The 17,978-nt window shown below is 45.7% G+C and overlaps 2 protein-coding genes across 6 annotated transcripts in view; both read left to right on the forward strand.

Moving 5' to 3' along the window:
• Xpot (exportin for tRNA) overlaps positions 1-8,721 on the forward strand; it is a 39,990-nt gene extending 31,269 nt beyond the window's left edge. For all 4 annotated transcript variants that reach the window (XM_021204411.2, XM_029542353.1, XM_029542354.1 and 1 more), the window contains 3 exons: positions 1,930-2,001; positions 3,939-3,995; positions 7,310-8,721. In XM_021204411.2, coding sequence (XP_021060070.1) covers positions 1,930-2,001; positions 3,939-3,995; positions 7,310-7,336 — 156 coding nt within the window. In that variant the 3' untranslated portion in view covers positions 7,337-8,721. The remainder of the gene's footprint in view (positions 1-1,929; positions 2,002-3,938; positions 3,996-7,309) is intronic.
• A 2,141-nt stretch (positions 8,722-10,862) lies between these two features.
• Positions 10,863-17,978, forward strand: part of Tbk1 (TANK binding kinase 1) — a 35,708-nt gene continuing 28,592 nt past the window's right edge. The window contains exons 1-3 of one of the 2 annotated variants that reach the window (XM_021204412.2): positions 10,863-10,941; positions 13,406-13,550; positions 17,192-17,332. In XM_021204412.2, coding sequence (XP_021060071.1) covers positions 13,464-13,550; positions 17,192-17,332 — 228 coding nt within the window. In that variant the 5' untranslated portion in view covers positions 10,863-10,941; positions 13,406-13,463. Of the gene's footprint in view, positions 10,942-13,405; positions 13,551-14,321; positions 14,448-17,191; positions 17,333-17,978 lie in introns of those variants that run through there. The other variant, XM_029542403.1, reaches the window with a different exon arrangement.

Raw genomic sequence — 17,978 nt, forward strand, 5'->3', positions numbered from 1 at the left:
GAGAGAGAGATGTAGATGTGTGTGTGTGTGTGTGTGTGTGTGATGTAGATGTGTGTGTATGTAAAGTAGGTGTGTGTGTGTGTGTGAGAGAGAGAGATGTAGATGTGTGTGTGTGTGTTGATGTGTGTGCACTACAGCACAGGTACAGAGGTCAGAAGCCAACTCTAAGGGGTCAGGTGTCTCCTTCACTGCGATCCGACCCCGGGATTGCATGCCAGTCATCAGGCTTGCAACTAACAGCTTTGCCTTCTGAGCTATCAGTTCTCCTGGCCCCAAATCCTGGTTTTTTAGGGGGCGGGTGTGTGTGTGTGTGTGTGTGTGTGTGTGTGTATGTGTGTATGTGTGTGTTTTAAGAGGTAGTAATACAGTTGCATAAGAATGGCAGGCAGGGCATTGGAAATGAGCAGGACGAGTGGACTCACAGGGGAGAAGTTCAGACTCCTCAGAGCCATGCAGGGGACATTCCCACAGACGACACATGTCCTGAGGGGTCGGAAGGCTGAGACCTAGGCCCATCTGAGTCCCTTGCCCTGAGTGAAGACAGAAAGGTGGTAAAGGAATCCATGATGGAAGAGTGCTCTGACAGTCGGTGGGAATCCAGATGTTAAAGCAGGGGGAGGTGCACCGAAGAACGGGAGATGGCTTTTTGATTTGTTTTGAAACGGCCAGGCCAACTTCACACTCAGAGTGGACCACTGAGTCTGTTGGGTTACTTTCAGGTTGGAACCACCAACTCACTAACCCTTAGAAGTCATCAGATGCAGGGCAGGGAAGATGGCTCGGTCTGTCAGCTGCTTACTATGTAAGGACCTATGTTTAGGCACCCAAGCAGAGGCAGACATGGCTGTGCAGGTCTGCATTCTCAGTGCTGTGGAGAGGGATAGGTTCAGACAGGTGGATCGTCCCTGGAGTTTACTGACTGGCCAGCCAAGCCAAGTCGGCCAACTCCAGACTTAAGGAGAGACCCTGTCTGAACAATAAGTGTCGCAACGGTGTGTGAAGACACCTGGTGCCAACCTCTGCTGCCCTCCACACGCTGGACCAAAAACAATGACCAAATTAAGACATATTTACTGCTGTTCCTTTCCTTTTCTAAAGTATTGGGTTTGTTCAAAAATTTTTATAGCTGTTCTCTCAGAAATAACATTGCTAAAAAGGAAGTGTTTTTCAAAGTGTCCTGGGTTCCTTTGTGGTCACTGGGAACCGGCAACACTTAGGGTTATTTATGGCCTCCTCTCTTGCCGCCGCCNCCCCCCCTTGCCCCCCCCCCCCCGAGTTTAGCACCCTTCTCCCAGAAAGAGGAGTAAGCCACTACTGACTTGACAGGTTTTACACACTGGGGAGCCAGGAATCAGTGCCTTGAAAACCGTATTCCGACTCCATCCGCCTGGCCCCTCTCTTCCTGGTCTGTGCTCGTGCCCTCTGTCCTCTGCTTCCTGCTTGGTTGGAGAAGGGAAGTCAGTCGTTAGCCTGGGCCACTCAGAGGCTTCTCTCCATGCCCCATGAGCTGCTCTGCTCAGTGGCCTGGTTATAGGACCACCCTTCTCTGCTGGCCTTCACTACTCAGGAGGTTGTGGCTTTAGCAGCAGGCTTTAGCAGTACTTAGCACTAATGTTAACAAGTACTGAGTGCTTAGTGTTAACTCCAAGAAATTTATATTTGTTGTGTATTATGTATTACGTAGTACATTGTTTGTATATAATATATACAGATAATTACATACTTCATCAGATCTTCCAGTAATTTCATTTTTCAGATGGAGAGCATTTAGTTTAAGTTGATACAGAGTCGGGCTTCCAACTGAAGCAGAGTCTGTTCCCCATCATCATACTGTATCGTCTTTAAAGTGTAGATGTGTTGTTCCTGTCCCTTCTCCAGCGTTGACTAATGTCCAGAAAGATGATGGCTGAGTTCTCTTGTCATCTGCAGGGCCCTGAGTGTGTTCAGTATCTTCAACAAGAATACCTGCCCTCCCTACGAGTTGCTCCAGAAACAATTCAGGTACGAGCTCTCCTAACGGTGGTAAGACTTTATTAAGTGTATTCATAAATTTATCATTCTATTAAATTAACGCGAGTATATACTTCAAATCTAAATTTTAACTCAAGAAAGCCAGATAGCATTCAGTTGTCTGGCTATACAGAGAAACCCTGTCTCGAAAAACCAAAAAAAAAAAAAAAAAAGTCAGCATCATGAGGCTCAGTGGTCTAGAGCGCTGGTTGCCCTTGCTCAGAACCCAGGTTCACTTCTCAGCACCCACTCATGAGCTTGCAGCCACCTATAACTCCAAATCTAGGGGATCCAGCCACTCATGAGCTTGCAGCCACCTATAACTCCAAATCTAGGGGATCCAGCCACTCATGAGCTTGCAGCCACCTATAACTCCAAATCTAGGTGATCCAGAGATGACCCAGTTGGCCTCTAAGGGCTTATGGACATAAACTCATGCAAGCACATACACATAAAAACAAATTAATTTTTTTAAAAATCAAAGTTCCTCATAACCATCCGTAACAAGATCTGACTTCCTCTTCTGGAGTGTCTGAAGACAGCTACAGTGTACTTACATATAATAAATGAATAAATCTTTTTAAAAAAAAGAAAAATCAAAGTTCCTTATAGTCGCTTTCTCTTCTGCTCTTACAGCATTTTATGCATGTGAAAACATTCAGGTGGGCATGGTCGCCCAAGCATGCAGTCCCGGCATTTAGGAGACTAGGGCAGGAGGATTGTCAGGAATCTGAACTACCTTAGATCATCTAGTGACTTCCGGCCCAGCTGGGCTGCAGAGTGACAGTCTGTTGAAAAGCAAACAGAAGAAAAAGGAAGAAACCCTGTAGCCTGCCAACAAAGATGACAATATGCGAAGAATCTGTTGGGCGTGCGGTTGAGTGATATCATGCTTGCTCGTCTACCGTGTGCAAGACGTGACAAAAAGAGAAGGAAGGAGAGGAAAGGGGGACAAACAAAACAACAAATCCAAGAGCTTCTGCTTGGGGTGGTGTCAAGGTTTAATGTTCTGAAGTTCTGTTTTGAGATAGGTGCTTAGAAGGTTACCGTGTATGTTGACACTTAGAGTAAGTAGCCCATGTTTTGTTAGACAGATCCCCACACCACTTGTGCAGTGGTTCATGCTGCTAGTGTCAGACTGAACCTGAATGTCAGCTAGCATCAGACGCTCGTGTGTAAAGGGGCCAACAGGATGGCTGACCGGCCACCAAGCCTGAAAACTGTCTCACATAGGCTTCCATGTGTGCTTATTCTTACACAGTGTTTTGCAGGTTTGTTCAGGTTCATTGCAATAAGAAGACACCACACAGGGTGTAGCTTATCATTTTTAAGTCTTCTGTACAGTATTAATTAAGGACCAGTGTTCTGTTTATACAGCATTAGATACATTAGGGAGGTCTTTTTACATAATTTAGGTTTTCTTCCTCTTACTAAGTTCTCTTTCCCAGGTCCTGGCAACCACCCGACTACACTGTGATTCTATAGCTGACTGTTTAGAGGCCTCATAGAAGTAGAATTGTGTCCACCACCACCACCCCTTGGTCTGTCTGTGACTGGTTGTTTGATTTAGCACATGTCCACAAAGTTTATCTGTACTTGCTCTGTACAGCAGGATTTCGTGTGTGTGTGTGTGTGTGTGTGTGTGTGTGTGTGTTCGTCCTTGTAGACCCTAGAGGTCCACCTTGGGTATCACCTGGTTTTGAGACAGGGTCTCTCTCTCACTGGGACTCGCAACTCCCTGTTCACCTAGACGTTCATGTGGGCAAAAAGACAAACGCTGTGAGACCTGCTGCACACGTATTGAACATTACTGTGCTAAGCGTGTAAAGTGGTTATGATATAAGATGTGTTTGTTAACCATAACGTAAAAAGAATACCATGGGCTTGGATTAAATGGAGTTTCTTGTCTTCCCTTCCTTGTCACCCAGGAGTTCTGTCAAGCACTTCAGCAGCCTGATGCTAAAGTTTTTAAAAATTACCTAAAGGTAGGTATTTGGGAAACGGTTGTCTCCTTGGTAACCTTCGAGCACGACGCTTAACTCACTTACTCTGGAATGTCTTTGTTTAAGAAGATGTAACTGTAGAAGTTTTTGTGAATCTCCATGAAGTAAGCTCTTGGAAAAGATCTTAAAATTAGATATTTACACTAATTGTCTAATTCCTGACAAACAGTGTTTGGCTTTCCTTGTATAGTTGTGTGATGTAAGTGTGTGGGCACTAGAGGACAGAAGAACCAAGAAGGTTAGAGGACAGCTAGCTGTTCGTGTTCTTAAAGCACAAAAGACAAACACCAAGGTATAAAGTAGATGCTTACAGTTTGTTGTGAAATATTTGTATTGAATAGCAGGCAAAGGAGACCCCTAGGATTTGACCAACAGGACTGTTTTTTGTTTTTTGGGTTTTTTTACACGTGAAAAAACAAACATCACATTTTATAAATAAGATAAAGCAGAACACCTCAGTTGGAGTCACACCCAGTAATCCCTGCGGTTGGAAGACGGAGGCAGGAGGCTCACAAATTATGGTCAGCGGCCAGCCTCTGCTACACAGTGAGACCATGCAGGGAGCAGAGAGGCAGAGTGCCACTCCACACGCATCGAGCCTCAGCACCTAATACTTACGTAAGCAAACTGGAAAGCAGAGCCCCGCGTAGGAAATTTAGGTTACAAGTAAGTGGCTCCCGGGCTCAAGGTAGAATTCTTTTTTCTTTTTTCTTTTTTCTTTTCTTTTTTTTTTTTTTTTTTTTTTTGGTTTTTAAGACAGGGTTTCTCTGTGTAGCCCTGGCTGTCCCAGAACTCACTTTGTAAACCAGGCTGACCGCGAACTCAGAAATCCGCCTGCCTCTGCCTCCCAAGTGCTGGGATTAAAGGCGTGTGCCACCACGCCCAGTTCAAGGTAGAATTCTTAAATCAAGAGGTGGGTCAGTGGTAGAACATTGCCTAGCACGCACGATTCCTCGGTTCAGTTCCTGCCGTGGCAAAACCCCCACGAGGAGACTGAATAGAAGTTCGATAGCATCTGCCTTCCTTTCGGTTATACGTTGTCTCTTGGTAGTTACCAGCACGAAGGAAGAGTGTTTTTCTTATGTTTGGGAGAAGCATCCACAGAAACAAGGACAGCCTTCTCTGGAGGAGCTGAAGCCTTGCTGGGGGTTGCAGTGGGTGCTGCACTGTGGCCTTGGTCTGAGTATATCTGTGTGTGCATCACACTAACAGAGGCTCAGCTCAGCTCTGCTCTCATTGACAACAGTTTCTTGGTTTTAGTACCTAAATTGTTTTCCTCTTATGAAACTTTAAAGCTCTTTATAAAATGCAGCAGTGGAAAACTGACTAACAAATCGAATGTCAAGTTGGGAATGTCCGGTTCTGTGTGTGCAGACACACAAGCTGTGGGGTAACAATCGAAACGTAATCTTCCGTAGATAGCCTTTACATTTCCTTAAACTATTTCAATGCCAATGTGTATTCCATAAGAGAATAGCTTCCTAATTAAGTTGGTTTAGAAGCAGGTGCTAGTGTCACACATTTTTTATAAAAAATAAATTTTTACATAGTGAAATACACCAAGTCTTTTCTGGAGTTATTACAAAGAGTCTCCTTTTCCCACCTTAGGGTTTTTTTTTTTTTTAAGAATTTTTTATATTATGTATATAAGTATTCTATCTGCATTTACATCTGCATGCCAGCGGGGGGGGGGCATCAGATCACATTACAGATGGTTGTGAGCCACCTCATGGTTGCTGGGAATTAATCTCTTTAAGAGCGTCCATTACCCATAACGGCTGAACCATCTCTCCCCTGCTAGCATTTTTCTTCTGATTGGAAACAGTCTTTGTGCCCGTTCCCCTTCCAGAACTGGCTGGTCACTGCTGACAGCTTCCGTTATCTCCCTCAGTGTCCCTTCTCTTGTCCCAGCCAGGCTGTTGGGTCAAATGTTCCCTCGTTCACTGTTGTTCAGGGCCTTCCTGGGAACACTGTTTACTAAGGCATGTCCATGCTCTGCTCCTGGGCTTTCAGCCCATACTCTGATAGCAGACGACAGTCGCCTCTCTTGTAAGAATCACCTCTACTGTTCCTGCTGTTCCTCAGACCCGCCTTACCGCCAGCCCTCCTCCGGTGGGAACTCTGGCACTGTCTCCGCTTACCCTTGCAGCTTGTGTTCTGGCTGTTTCATTCCAGCGATGGGGCAAATAGCATGGCCAGAGGTGATTTGAGGGAGAGCTCACCCAGTCTTGAGGGCAGTCAGGCCAGGAACTTGAAGCTAAAACCACAAAGGAACACAGCTTGCTGAATCAGCACAGGCTAAAGCAAGCACAACTGGTTTTCCTACACAGTCCAGAACCTCCTACCCAGGGAGTGGTGTTGCCCACAGCCGGTTGCTCCCTCTCCTATCAATTCAGAGTCAAGACATTGTCCCACAGACCAGTCCTCAGTAGACAGGATGTCGGGATTCCTCTGGTGACCCTAGGCTATGTCAGCAGTTGAAGCCAACTGAGACGGATGGCTTCCCTTTAAGCTGCTTTCTTTTAAGACAGGATCTCTTGTACATAGCCCAGGGAGCTTGGAATCCACTGTCTTCCCCCTTCAGCCTCCTAGCTTTTGGAATCTCAGGTGTGAGTCACAATGCCCAGTTTTTCTGCATGTAGTTTGTAAGGTAAATGCAGGCTCTCGAGGTCTTGGGAACATGCGTATGGGGTAAGCGTCCCTGCCAGAGCTCACTGCCTGCTGTCTGCTATTTCTAGTGCGTGCTTAGTTCACATCACTGGGTGTGGACTGCAGTGCTGGCCAGTGCCTGGCCTGACTGCTAGCCTGCTCTTTGATGGTCTTAAATTTTGAACTGTAAATACCTACTAATCACCAGCTCTTTTAAGGCTGAAGGTTTCAGTCTTTATCTTTGATTTTTTTTTCATTAAATTTAATTTTGTTAATTTTACCAGTAAATAGAAATCTTCTGCCGGGCGTGGTGGCACACATCTTTAATCCCAGCACTTGGGAGGCAGAGGCAGGCAAATTTCTGAGTTCGAGGCCAGCCTGGTCTACAGAGTGAGTTCCAGGACAGCCAGGACTATACAGAGAAACCCTGTCTTGAAAAACCAAAATAAATAAATAAATAAATAAATAAATATAAAAAAATTAAAAGAAATCTCCCAAAAGCTATTTCCTCTGACTGCTATTGTTCATAGCAATATTGATTGCTACCAAAGAGTGACTAGTGTTCAGAAGCCTTGGGAAAAAAAACAAAAACAAAAACAAAACCATCTTGTCTTGACATATTTGCTGTTTCAATGCTTGTCTTCCAGGTGTTCTTCCAGAGAGCAAAACCCTAAGGACTGGACCTCCCGGCCCCGTCGTGATCAGGAACTCCAGTTCATAATTTATAAAGAAGCAGTTTGTGTGTGTGTGTGTGCACACCATCCACACTGGTCCTTTAGCATTGTTTCCAGCATATTGCGGTGTATGTGGGATTTTCTGTAAAATGGGTGTAATTTTTCCCTAAAAAAGGTGTGTGACAACAAGAGAAGTTGCCTGCATGCCGGTTTAAATTGTTTATGTAAAAATGCTGTTATAAGACATAGATTTATCCTAGTTCCTTAATTGTTTTCCTTTTATGAAACTTTAAAGTTCTTTACAAAATGCAGCAGTGGAATACTGACTAACAATCGAATGTCAAGTTGGGAATGTCCGGTTCTGTGTGTGCAGACACACAAGCTGTGGGGTAACAATCAAAACGTAATCTTTCGTAGATAGCCTTTACATTTCTTTAAACTATTTCAATGCCAATGTGTATTCTATAAGAGAATGGCTTCCTAATTAAGTCGGTTTAGAAGCAGGTGCTGGTGTCACACATTTTTTTATAAAAAATAAATTTTACATAGTGAAATTCACCAAGTCTTTTCCGGAATTATTACAAAGAGCCTCCTTGCCCCACCTTAGTCACTCTGATGCCCACCTAACGATCTGCAAATGGGAGTATGGGCTCCTTACTTCACAGACTGTGCCCCAGCGGCCACTCACAACTGCACTAGGAACCAACTCTGCCCGTCTGTAATGGAGTTATAAAGCCCAGTGTTTTTCTATGACATTAGATGTCCTCAGAGCACAGCCCACTTGGATTTGTTTGTTTTTTGCCTGGAGACTGGGCCTCACTGTATAGAACAGCTGCCTCCCCGCTGCTGGGGTTAAGCCGAGAAGCACCAAGTCTGACCACCCGTGTGTTGATGAGTTGCAGTCAATTACTACGTGTGCTACTTCGTGCGACAGGAGAGAGCCAGAAGAGCAGCCTCGGGAAAGACAGACGAAGTCCAGCAACCCAGCTGTAGGTGCTTACACTGAAATCTGAGTCTGTATTGTAAACGCCCAGCAACGGCCGGCTTCTGTCCCAAGCACTGTGTAAGCAGAGGACCAGAAAGGGAGAGGATCAGAAGTTCCAGGTCATCCTCAGCCACATAGTCTAAGGTCAGCCTGCACCACACGAGAGTCTGTAAAAGCCTGACGTCTGCCGCAGAGTGGATATTACTTCGTGGTCGAGTGCTTGTTTGAGAACCCAAGTTCCATCCCTAGCACCACAGGACAGGGAGGGGACACAAGATTTCAGGAGAGATTTGTCTTCTTTGGCTGTGTGTTGTCCAGGGATATACATTTCCTAAAATCTTTTTTTGTTTGTTTTTTTCGTTTTTTTCGAGACAGGGTTTCTCTGTGTAGCCCTGGCTGTCCTGGAACTCTGTAGACCAGGCTGGCCTTGAACTCAGAGATCCGCCTGCTTCTGCCTCCCAAGTGCTGGGATTAAAGGCGTGCGCCACCAGCACTTGGCCCTAAAATCTTTTTAAAGTGAGTTTGTATGTGCACATGTGTGCATAGGGGGAGGATAAGAACTGAATTATTTGAAACAGGTTATTTGAAACTGTATTATCCTACTCAATATTGTGGCCAGGTCCCAGTCCCGGGTGGCAGGTGTTGACCCCATTCAGGCCCCCATCTTGTCCATCGAGCACTTTGTGTGCTTGAACCCATTCCCCCCACACACGTCCCCCCTTTCACACACACCCTAGAATCTTTTTCTGATTTTTAACTCCAGAAGAGATAGCCTTTTCCTTACATTATAAAATAAAAGCAGTGAAGTAAATTGACAGCTAAGGATCTCAATTTCATCTCTTGAACGATAAAAATAGTGAAGTATATATAGTACTTCTATAAGTAACAATTTTTTAAAAATAGGTAAGTGGGCCAGGTTTGGTGGCTTTTGCCTGTAATCACAGCATTCGGTGGGGGCCAAGGTCAGTTTCAAAAACAACAAAAACCAAGACAAGCAAAGCCAGGTGTTTCTTTGTTATGTTCCTGTGCACTGTGGGAGATGTAATGGCATCTACGGGACACAGCAAAATTGTACAGGTGTACAATTAGTGTGTAGCAGAGCACAGTAGTTAAGAGCTTGTATAATGAGGACTCTGGATCCAGATTAAGTAGGTTCAAACACCACTTAATACCAGTAACTGATTTTAGGACCTTGAACAAGTTAAATAACTTCTTCCTGCCTTGGTTTCCCTGTCAGAAATGGGGAACAGTGGTAGCTACCTCATAACTTGTTAAGAATCCAATAAATTAAAACACAGGTCTCAGTATTAGCTTGAATTAACTGTACTATCGAGTCCATACACGGCTCTCTAAAGCCCTACAGTGGGTTCACGTGTTTAGACTTGAGATATCAGGACATGGAAATACATGGAAATCAGAGTGTATAAATAAGGAACTTCATTTTAATGTAATCATGTCTAATAATCCTCTTCATTCCTTGAGATTACCCAAGTATGGTCATGATCAAGGAGCCTTTCCGTCATTGAGTACCTGATTTTTTAAAAGCAAGCACCCAAATAATTATCTCGAGGGAATCTCATTTGTTACAGGTGAGAAGACGGTGTTTTATGGTGCCTGAGTTAGTCCTGTGCCTAACCAGTGGTTGTTTCAGTCTCTGTGCTTGCTAATGGTTTCACAAGTGGCTTGACTTTTTTAGAAGTATTATGTGGTATTTTACTGTGCATCACTTCTGTGGTAAATATGTGAAGTCCTTTTGCTTAGTCATACTTCCTCCATCACTTCTGAACGTTGGGGTTTTTTTGTTGGAAGAAACTTGGATGGATCTGTCATGTCATTATCAGAACTGAAATAGATTTTATTGTAAGAAGTGCATTTGCTGTTAGAATGGTTTTGTTGCCTAAACTGTCTAAAATTCTAATAAAATAACTTTCTAAGAAGTCGTTGGATTGGGCCTTTTAAAATCTCCATTGTGAGTTTGATGAAAATAGGACTGGGCAGAGATGCAGCTTCAGCCCCTTATCTGTTTCAGTCAAAGCCTGTGCCCTTAACCACTCGGGGGTCCCGTCCTCGGAGATCTGCTCGCCCTCGGTCTGGGGGGTGCCTTAGGCAGAAAGAGGGATTTGGTGCGTCGTGCTTCCGTGGAAGCAAATCCTTGTAAGGAATACCTGCTTGAGCAGGACCTGATCGTATAGCAGTTTACCTCTTAAGTTGTCAAGTTCAATGCTTAAAGTCTCCAGTGTTCAGTTTCAAGAACAGAAACTGAAAGCGACTTAAGAGTTGGCATGAACAGATACTGCTTCACGCAGCAACCAAGAGACGTTAAAACACAAACCCGCCCCATTCCTACTCTGCGAAAGCGATCGGCGGCCAGCCCTCTGTCCACGGGTGACCGAGGGCGTTGCCACCTCGCCGCACGCGGGCCGCCCCGCACTCTCCCCTAGCTCCGCCCGCTCGCCCAGGACACTGCAGCCCGGCGAGCTTGGCCGCCGCGGAATACGCACGCGCAGGCGCGCCCCCCACTCGGTCACGTGCTCCGTGGCCCGGGCTGGCGAAGCCGGAAGTACCCGGGGGCGCGAGAAGGCCCCGGAGCCGCGGGCTGGACGCGGCGGACACTCGCTGGGTAAGAGGGGCGGGCGGAGGCCGGTGGGGCGGACGGGGACGGAGGGGCCGGGCGGTGACGCGCCCCGGGGCCCGGGAGGCGGCGTGCTGAGTCAGCGCGGGGCCGCGGCCCCGGGAGCCCCGCAGCCTCGCGCTCGCCCGGGATGGGCCCTGGCACCCTCGGTCCAGCTGCCACCGTCTTTAGACGGACTGGCGTGCCCGAGGGTTGGCTCGCCCGAGGATACCGGCACGAGACGTTTTTAATGTACACGGCGAAATGCAAACCCCCCGTCTTCTCGTTCCTCTCCGACCTGCTGGATTTATTTCCCGGATCCATTCCCCTGGTGTTTTCTGTCAGCCGTCCCGAGACGGAGTCTCCCCGAGAACTGTCAAAACCCGACCTTTCCCATTCCGGGACCTCTGCTATCTATGGAGTAAATGGGTGACATAGAGGTAGAGTTGGGAAATCCTGGAACTTTTGTCCCTACATGTCACCAGACCTGTTTTATCCTCGGTAACTTTCGCTTTAAACGATCAAAGGACGTAGACTGCCTACAGAATCACATATAACTTAACTTGTTGAATGCCAGCTAATACACTTGTCAGAATTTGGGGAGATTTACATAGCAAGCATCCGGTGGGTGTGCTGAGTCATGTTTTAGTCCCGAGGGGGTTCCTGGAAAAGTTTCAGATCATTACTATTACTATTCAGATCATCTTTTTATATTGGTATAAAGAGATCTTATATATCTTAGCTGATAAATGTGCTTTCAGGTACCCACTAGAGACATATGCGTACTTGATGATACTGTCCTTTACAGTTATTTAACAGCAATGCAGCATCAGTTAGGGAAGGTTTCCCGTTACATATTTGGGTTTATCGCCCCTTGAATGGAACATAGTTAAGTGGTAAGTGCATTTGTTGTTTTTGAAAAGGGTTCCTTTATTCTTACTTCAAATGGACAGATGGATATACAGTTCCTATCTAAATTACATGGGTGATAAAATTCTAAGTATAACTACTGTGTAAGAGATTGGTGAACCTTGGACTCATAGGCATTTCCCATGACCTTAACTTGGAAGATCAGAGTTCTAACTTACTGGAAATGGACTGTAAGGTTGTTTTCTGACCTCACAACAGGCTTAAAGGGGTCTGATCTGTCTGGTGTTTGTGCCATCCATTCGGTTGCATGGCCTTCTGGTGTTAAAAGTCAATTCTGAAGCCGGGCGTGGTGGCGCACGCCTTTAATCCCAGCACTTGGGAGGCAGAGGCAGGTGGATTTCTGAGTTCAAGGCCAGCCTGGTCTACAGAGTGAGTTCCAGGACAGCCAGGGCTATACAGAGAAACCCTGTCTCGAAAAACCAAAAAAAAAAAAAAGTCAAGTCTGCAGTTGGTGCATCTTAGGATTTGGGAATACATACTTGGTGTGCGTATACCCTGTCCGTTTAGAAGTTAGGGAAATGACTACTTTTTGACAGTTTTTACATTTGTGTGTGTGAGCTCGTATATGCTGTGGCACAGATAGTCCACATAGGTTCCGGGAACTGAACTTAGGTTATCAGATTTGGCAGCAAGCCCCTTTGCACACTGAGCCATTTCACTGGCTCAGGAAAACCATCCTTAAACAGAATCAAAAGAGTTACTAGCTTTTCAAGAATAGTAACTTCTGTACTTTTCAGTTACGGTTTCTCTGTAGGTGAAATTTTGCCTTCTGGGACGATCATGTAGTGATGATCGTTTTCTGTGCGTCCCTAAGTTCTTTAATTTGTCTCCCAGCACATGAGAGGCAAAGGCAGGAAAATTGCAGGTTCGAGTCCAACTTGGACTTGCAAAGAGACTCTGGGTCAAAAAATATTTTTTTGTAAATCAGGATTAATCTTTTAAAGCAATTGGAAGAGATAGTCAATATTAACTGTCAGAGACGGTACTAGACAATAAAGGGGTGTTTCCTACAGCTCTGGGATATAAATTAAATTGAATATATGAAATAAAAGCCAAACGTGGGGGATGGAAGTGGTTGGGAATACTACTGCTTTCACAGAGGGCGGGCTTAAACTCCCAGCACCCACAGCAAATGGGTCACAACTTAACCCCAGCTCCCAGGGATCCGACGCACACCTTCCAGCATCATGGACACAGACTCAGATACTCATATCCAATTCTTCTTAATTTGAAAAAAAAAAAAAGCCGGATATACCCGTAATTGACCATTCTGGAGGCTAAGACAGAAGACTAGTCTGGGTCATATGGAGAGCTGAAAGCCGGGCTGGGAAGTTAAAAACGCTATCTCCAAAGGTAACAAGAATGGTGGCATGTATGTGGTTCACTGTTGCACTGTTGCTGCTGTATTGCTGGTATTGCTGTATTGCTGTATTGCTTCTGTATTACTGTTCACTGGACTGCCGCTGCACTTCAGGCTAGCAGTAGATACTGGGCAGTCCTACTTCAGGCTAACCGTGGCTAACACTTGTTATTTCCTTAACAGCGTACATGCAAATCTCTTCTTCCCCCTTATCGTGAGGAGAAGCGCCTGACCAGCCGAGATGCAGAGCACTTCCAACCATCTGTGGCTCCTGTCTGATATCCTAGGCCAGGGGGCCACTGCAAATGTCTTCCGAGGAAGGCATAAGGTAGGTACAGCGTTGTCTGTCATGCTCATCTTGACCTGAAGTCCAAAGAGAAGGGATTTATGGGTTTGTGATTAAGATTTAGATTGTTTTGGGGCGGCGACCACATCTACCTAGTGGTGCTAGTTTCTGAGTTTACAGAATGGAAAAACACTGAAAGAGATTGGACAGTGTTTCCTACCTGCCTTCCTGGTGTGACATGCAGTGGAGGGAGGCATGACTGACAGGCAGATAGATGCCCAGAGTTAAAGGAGCCCACGGGTGATTCGCATCATCTCTAAATAGCAGCATCCAGGGTGGATTGGACATGGAAGGCTGTGTTGTAGTACGAGGCCGTCTGCAGCTGGTGGAATGGGGGTGGGATTGAAGGGTTTCTCCTGGCAGCACTGTCAAGAACCCACAGGAATCTGGGGAATTCTGTAGTGGAGGCTGAAAGTTAAGCCAACTAGAGTAGCCAGGCAGAGATGGAGCACACCTTTAATCCCAGCGCTCGGGAGGCGGCAGAGGCAGAGGCAGAGGCAGACAGGTCTCTGAAGTGCCAGTTCCAGAACAGCCTAGCCCACATAGAAGAGCAGACAAACAAACAAAAACCAACAAAAAAAGGTAACTAGAATCGTTTAAAATGAAGAAATTGAAGATAAATGTGAAGAGAACTGGAAAGGGACAGAGTGGGAACCCCTTTTCCAGGTAAAATACTGACTTTTCTCCAGTGCTGTGAACGTGTTTGAGGGTGAGTTTTGTTTGGAACCCTGATGTTCTTATTTTCTGACACAGGAACACTGAACATGTTACCGGCAGGGGGGAGGGGAGGCGCTCTTCTGTTTTCCTGTGACTTTGAGATCGTCACTGAGACAGCACGCATGGGCGAGGGGCTCTTTCCTCTGGGGAGCGAATATGATTGTAAGCAGCTGTGTGGCTCATAAAGCATGAATCATACATGTCACATGCGGCTTCTCACAGTTTCCTCTTCCTTCCGGAACTGCCCCCAGGCTCTGGGGACTTCCTCACGTTCACTTCCACAATTCCTGGGGGTTTCTTTGCTAGAAATTGTTTTTGTTTGTTTGTTTTGTGCCAGGATGAGAACAACAGAATTTAGTGTTAACACATCTAACCTTCTGTCTTCCTTTGTTCCAAATTATCATAATGGTTACTTGGTGCCTGTTGGGCACTGTCGGGGCTGGAGTTGTTACTTATAACTAATACCTGTCCCTGCATGTGACAGGTTTGATTTGGTATCAAGGTGGTATTAGGGAGGGTGTAAGTTGGAAACAGAATGGCAGTCAGTAGCTGTGACATGTTTAAAACGATGGCATTATAGGATAGTTTATGTTTCCTGTCCTTTCTCCTGCTTGGCTGCTCAGTGTCCTTCACGTAAGTGCCTAGACGGACATGGTGGATGTTTGGAAAAGAATAACTGGATGGGAAGGTCTTAGTGATAGCAGTGTCGACTTCGGGTATTTAAAACTGCACCAGAAGGCAGGGTGTGAGGTGTGGAGTGGAGATGGCTCAGAAGTTCAGAGTACACACTGCTGGTGCAGAGAGACCTGATTCTGTCCCCAGCACCTGAGTCTCGTGGCTCACAACAGCCTCTAAGTCCAACTCCAGGGAGATTTGATGCTTCCGCCCTCCGCAAACACCCGCAATCACTGGACACAGACAAGTACCCATGGTTAGAGACACGAATACTGGGCTAGAGGGCTGTCTCAGTGGTCAAGAGCAGTGACTACTCCCACAGAGGACCAGGGGTTGATAACCAGTGCCCACCCACAGGGTGGCTCACAGTGGTCTGTACCAAGTTACAGAAGATCTTATGCTTTCTTCTGCCTTTCAAGAACACGAGCAAACACACAATGCACAGACATAAATGCAGTCAAGATACCTATGAACATAAAATACATATAATTAAGAAAATTAAAATAAAGGTAAACCTTTTTTTTTTAATCTTGCTTTCCTTTAGTTGTTTAAAAAAATTGATTTTTGATCATGATATTCAACATGTCCATAAATACACTGCCATTCAAAATATATTGCTTATTTAATCTTTAAGACTTTCATTTATTAATGTGTGATGTGCGTGTGCAGACACGCTGCTGTGACATACATGCTGGAGGTCAGAGCCAACTTTCAAGAGTCAGTTCTTTCCTGTTGGTTCTGGGGATCGAACTCTGGCCATCAAGCGTGCATGGCAGGTGCCTATGTCCTGAGCCGTCTGGCTGTGCTCCTTAACTGAGTCCTTCCAGAGTTGCCATGACTATTGTATGGGATAGAGTGCCTGGGTGTGACCACCTGGGACCGCTGAAGAGGCGTGGCCTGCAGGAAGGTTTGCTGATCGTGCAGATCTTTGCATACAGTTCATGTAACTTTGACTTGTGACAGAGAACGGTGGGTGACTGCAGGTGTCACCCACAGGTGATAGCTTTAACCTTCCCGGAATGCAGACCCTGATTATCCTGGGTGCCTCAAAACAAGGTTTTGTTTCCCTTGCTAGCTCCTCTGTCAGAGACCTCCTGTTTGAGTGGTGAGATGGCTTAGCAGGTCAAGTGTTACCAAGTGTAACAGCCTAAATTTAATCCTCAAGTCGTACAAGGTGGAAAGAGAAAAGTGACTATTACATACTGCCGTCTGACCTCTACCCTTGTGCCCACACCCATACATACCCACGTAATAAAGTAAATGTAACAAAAAGTTTTTAAGGAAAAAACATCTATGTTAGACTGAGTTTGAGACAGTTATCAGGAAATAGACATGTCTTAGTATTGCTGTGACCTGGGCCGTGAGGTCACTTAGAGACAGGCGTCTTCCAGTGCCGATATGAGAGGTAGGTTGTTAAGAGCAGATAGTTTTACAAGCATGTGCTTCTGTGGGAGAGGAGGAAGGTGATGGACTCCGCAGTACAGGAGAGAGGTCACCCCGAGAAATGGAGGAAAATGAAGTTGAGTGCCAACTTTGGGGGGCAGGGGACTTGCTGGTCCCAAGGATGGAGAGGAAGTGGGTGAACATGGAAGAGCTTAGAGCAAGGTGGAGTTTGTCGTGCTAAACGGCCATAGTTGTGTGTTGTGATGCTGCGCGAAGTCATCTGATCGGTCCACTGGACCTATGGTGGCATCTAACCAGGAAGCCCACTCAGACCTCCATTCTCAGAGGCCTCCTCACAGACACACATTAGCACAGCTAGGGAAAAAAAAATGCCAAAACTAGAATTGCATTACTTTGCTAACATTGATAAAAATGTTTGTAGGTTGAGTATAATTTTACATCTCTTTGCTCGTATGTGAATGAATGTTTGGCTTTGAAAAATCCTTGGAGTTTCAGATTCAGTTTATTCTCCAGAAGAGGTTCCCCTTTGACATTAGAGCTGCTAGCTTCTGCAACCTGTGTGACTGCCTTTGAACTAGTGTGTCCATTTGTAAGTTCTGCTTGTAGTGTAAAAGACGGTGACCTTTGGGGAATCCATTCTTTACCTTTGGTAAATCCGGGAACTTGGTCGAGGGATAAATACATAAAAATTATTTATGTGCTGAGAGGGTACCCTTGGGCTGAGGGTGCGTGTGTGTGCTGAGAGAATACACTTGGGCTGAGGGCGTGTGCTGAGAGGGTACAGGTTGCCAGGGTGTAGTCACTGACTACTTTTTCTTGTCTTTTAGAAAACTGGCGATCTCTATGCTGTCAAAGTATTCAACAACATAAGCTTCCTTCGCCCGGTGGATGTTCAAATGAGAGAATTTGAAGTGTTAAAAAAACTCAATCACAAAAACATTGTCAAATTATTTGCTATTGAAGAAGAGGTAAGTACTCAGGCTTGCCGTTGTGGTGTTGTTCATCCTACTCAGAAGACAGGATCTAGCAGAGAGTTACAAACACCACAGGATTTGTGGCTCTTGTAACCAAGTGGTCTAGCCACAGCACTTCTCTAATGCATAGAGAATAGGAATGAAGTGTCACAAGAAAGAAAGCAGAAAAAATATCAGAGAGGTGTCAAATTTAGTTACTTGTAGCGAGGCCTCTTTAACCCCGCACTTGTGAGACAGAGGCAGGCTGGTCTCTGAGTTCCAGGACTGCTAGGGCTACAGCGAAACCCTGTCTCAAAAAACAAACAAACAAAAAATCAGTTACTTGTAAATAGTTATGCAGAAAAGAAAAACTAACTGCTGAAGTAAAATTCCCATAATTATAGAAAGAAAGAATGGTTCAGCACTCAAGAGAACTTGCTGATCTCCCAGGGCACTGGGGTCAGTTCCCACACCAGGCCTTTCAGGAGATCCCATACACTGCTAGCCGGACACTTGGGCGCCTAAACACACATACACAGAAATAAAGAGTAAAATACTTGGCCGGGCATGGTGGCGCATGCCTTTAATCCCAGCACTCGGGAGGCAGAGGCAGGCAGATTTCTGAGTTCGAGGCCAGCCTGGTTTACAAAGTGAGTTCCAG

The sequence above is a fragment of the Mus pahari genome, chromosome 9, assembly GCF_900095145.1.
Source record: "Mus pahari chromosome 9, PAHARI_EIJ_v1.1, whole genome shotgun sequence".
Classification (NCBI taxonomy): Eukaryota; Metazoa; Chordata; class Mammalia; order Rodentia; family Muridae; genus Mus; species Mus pahari.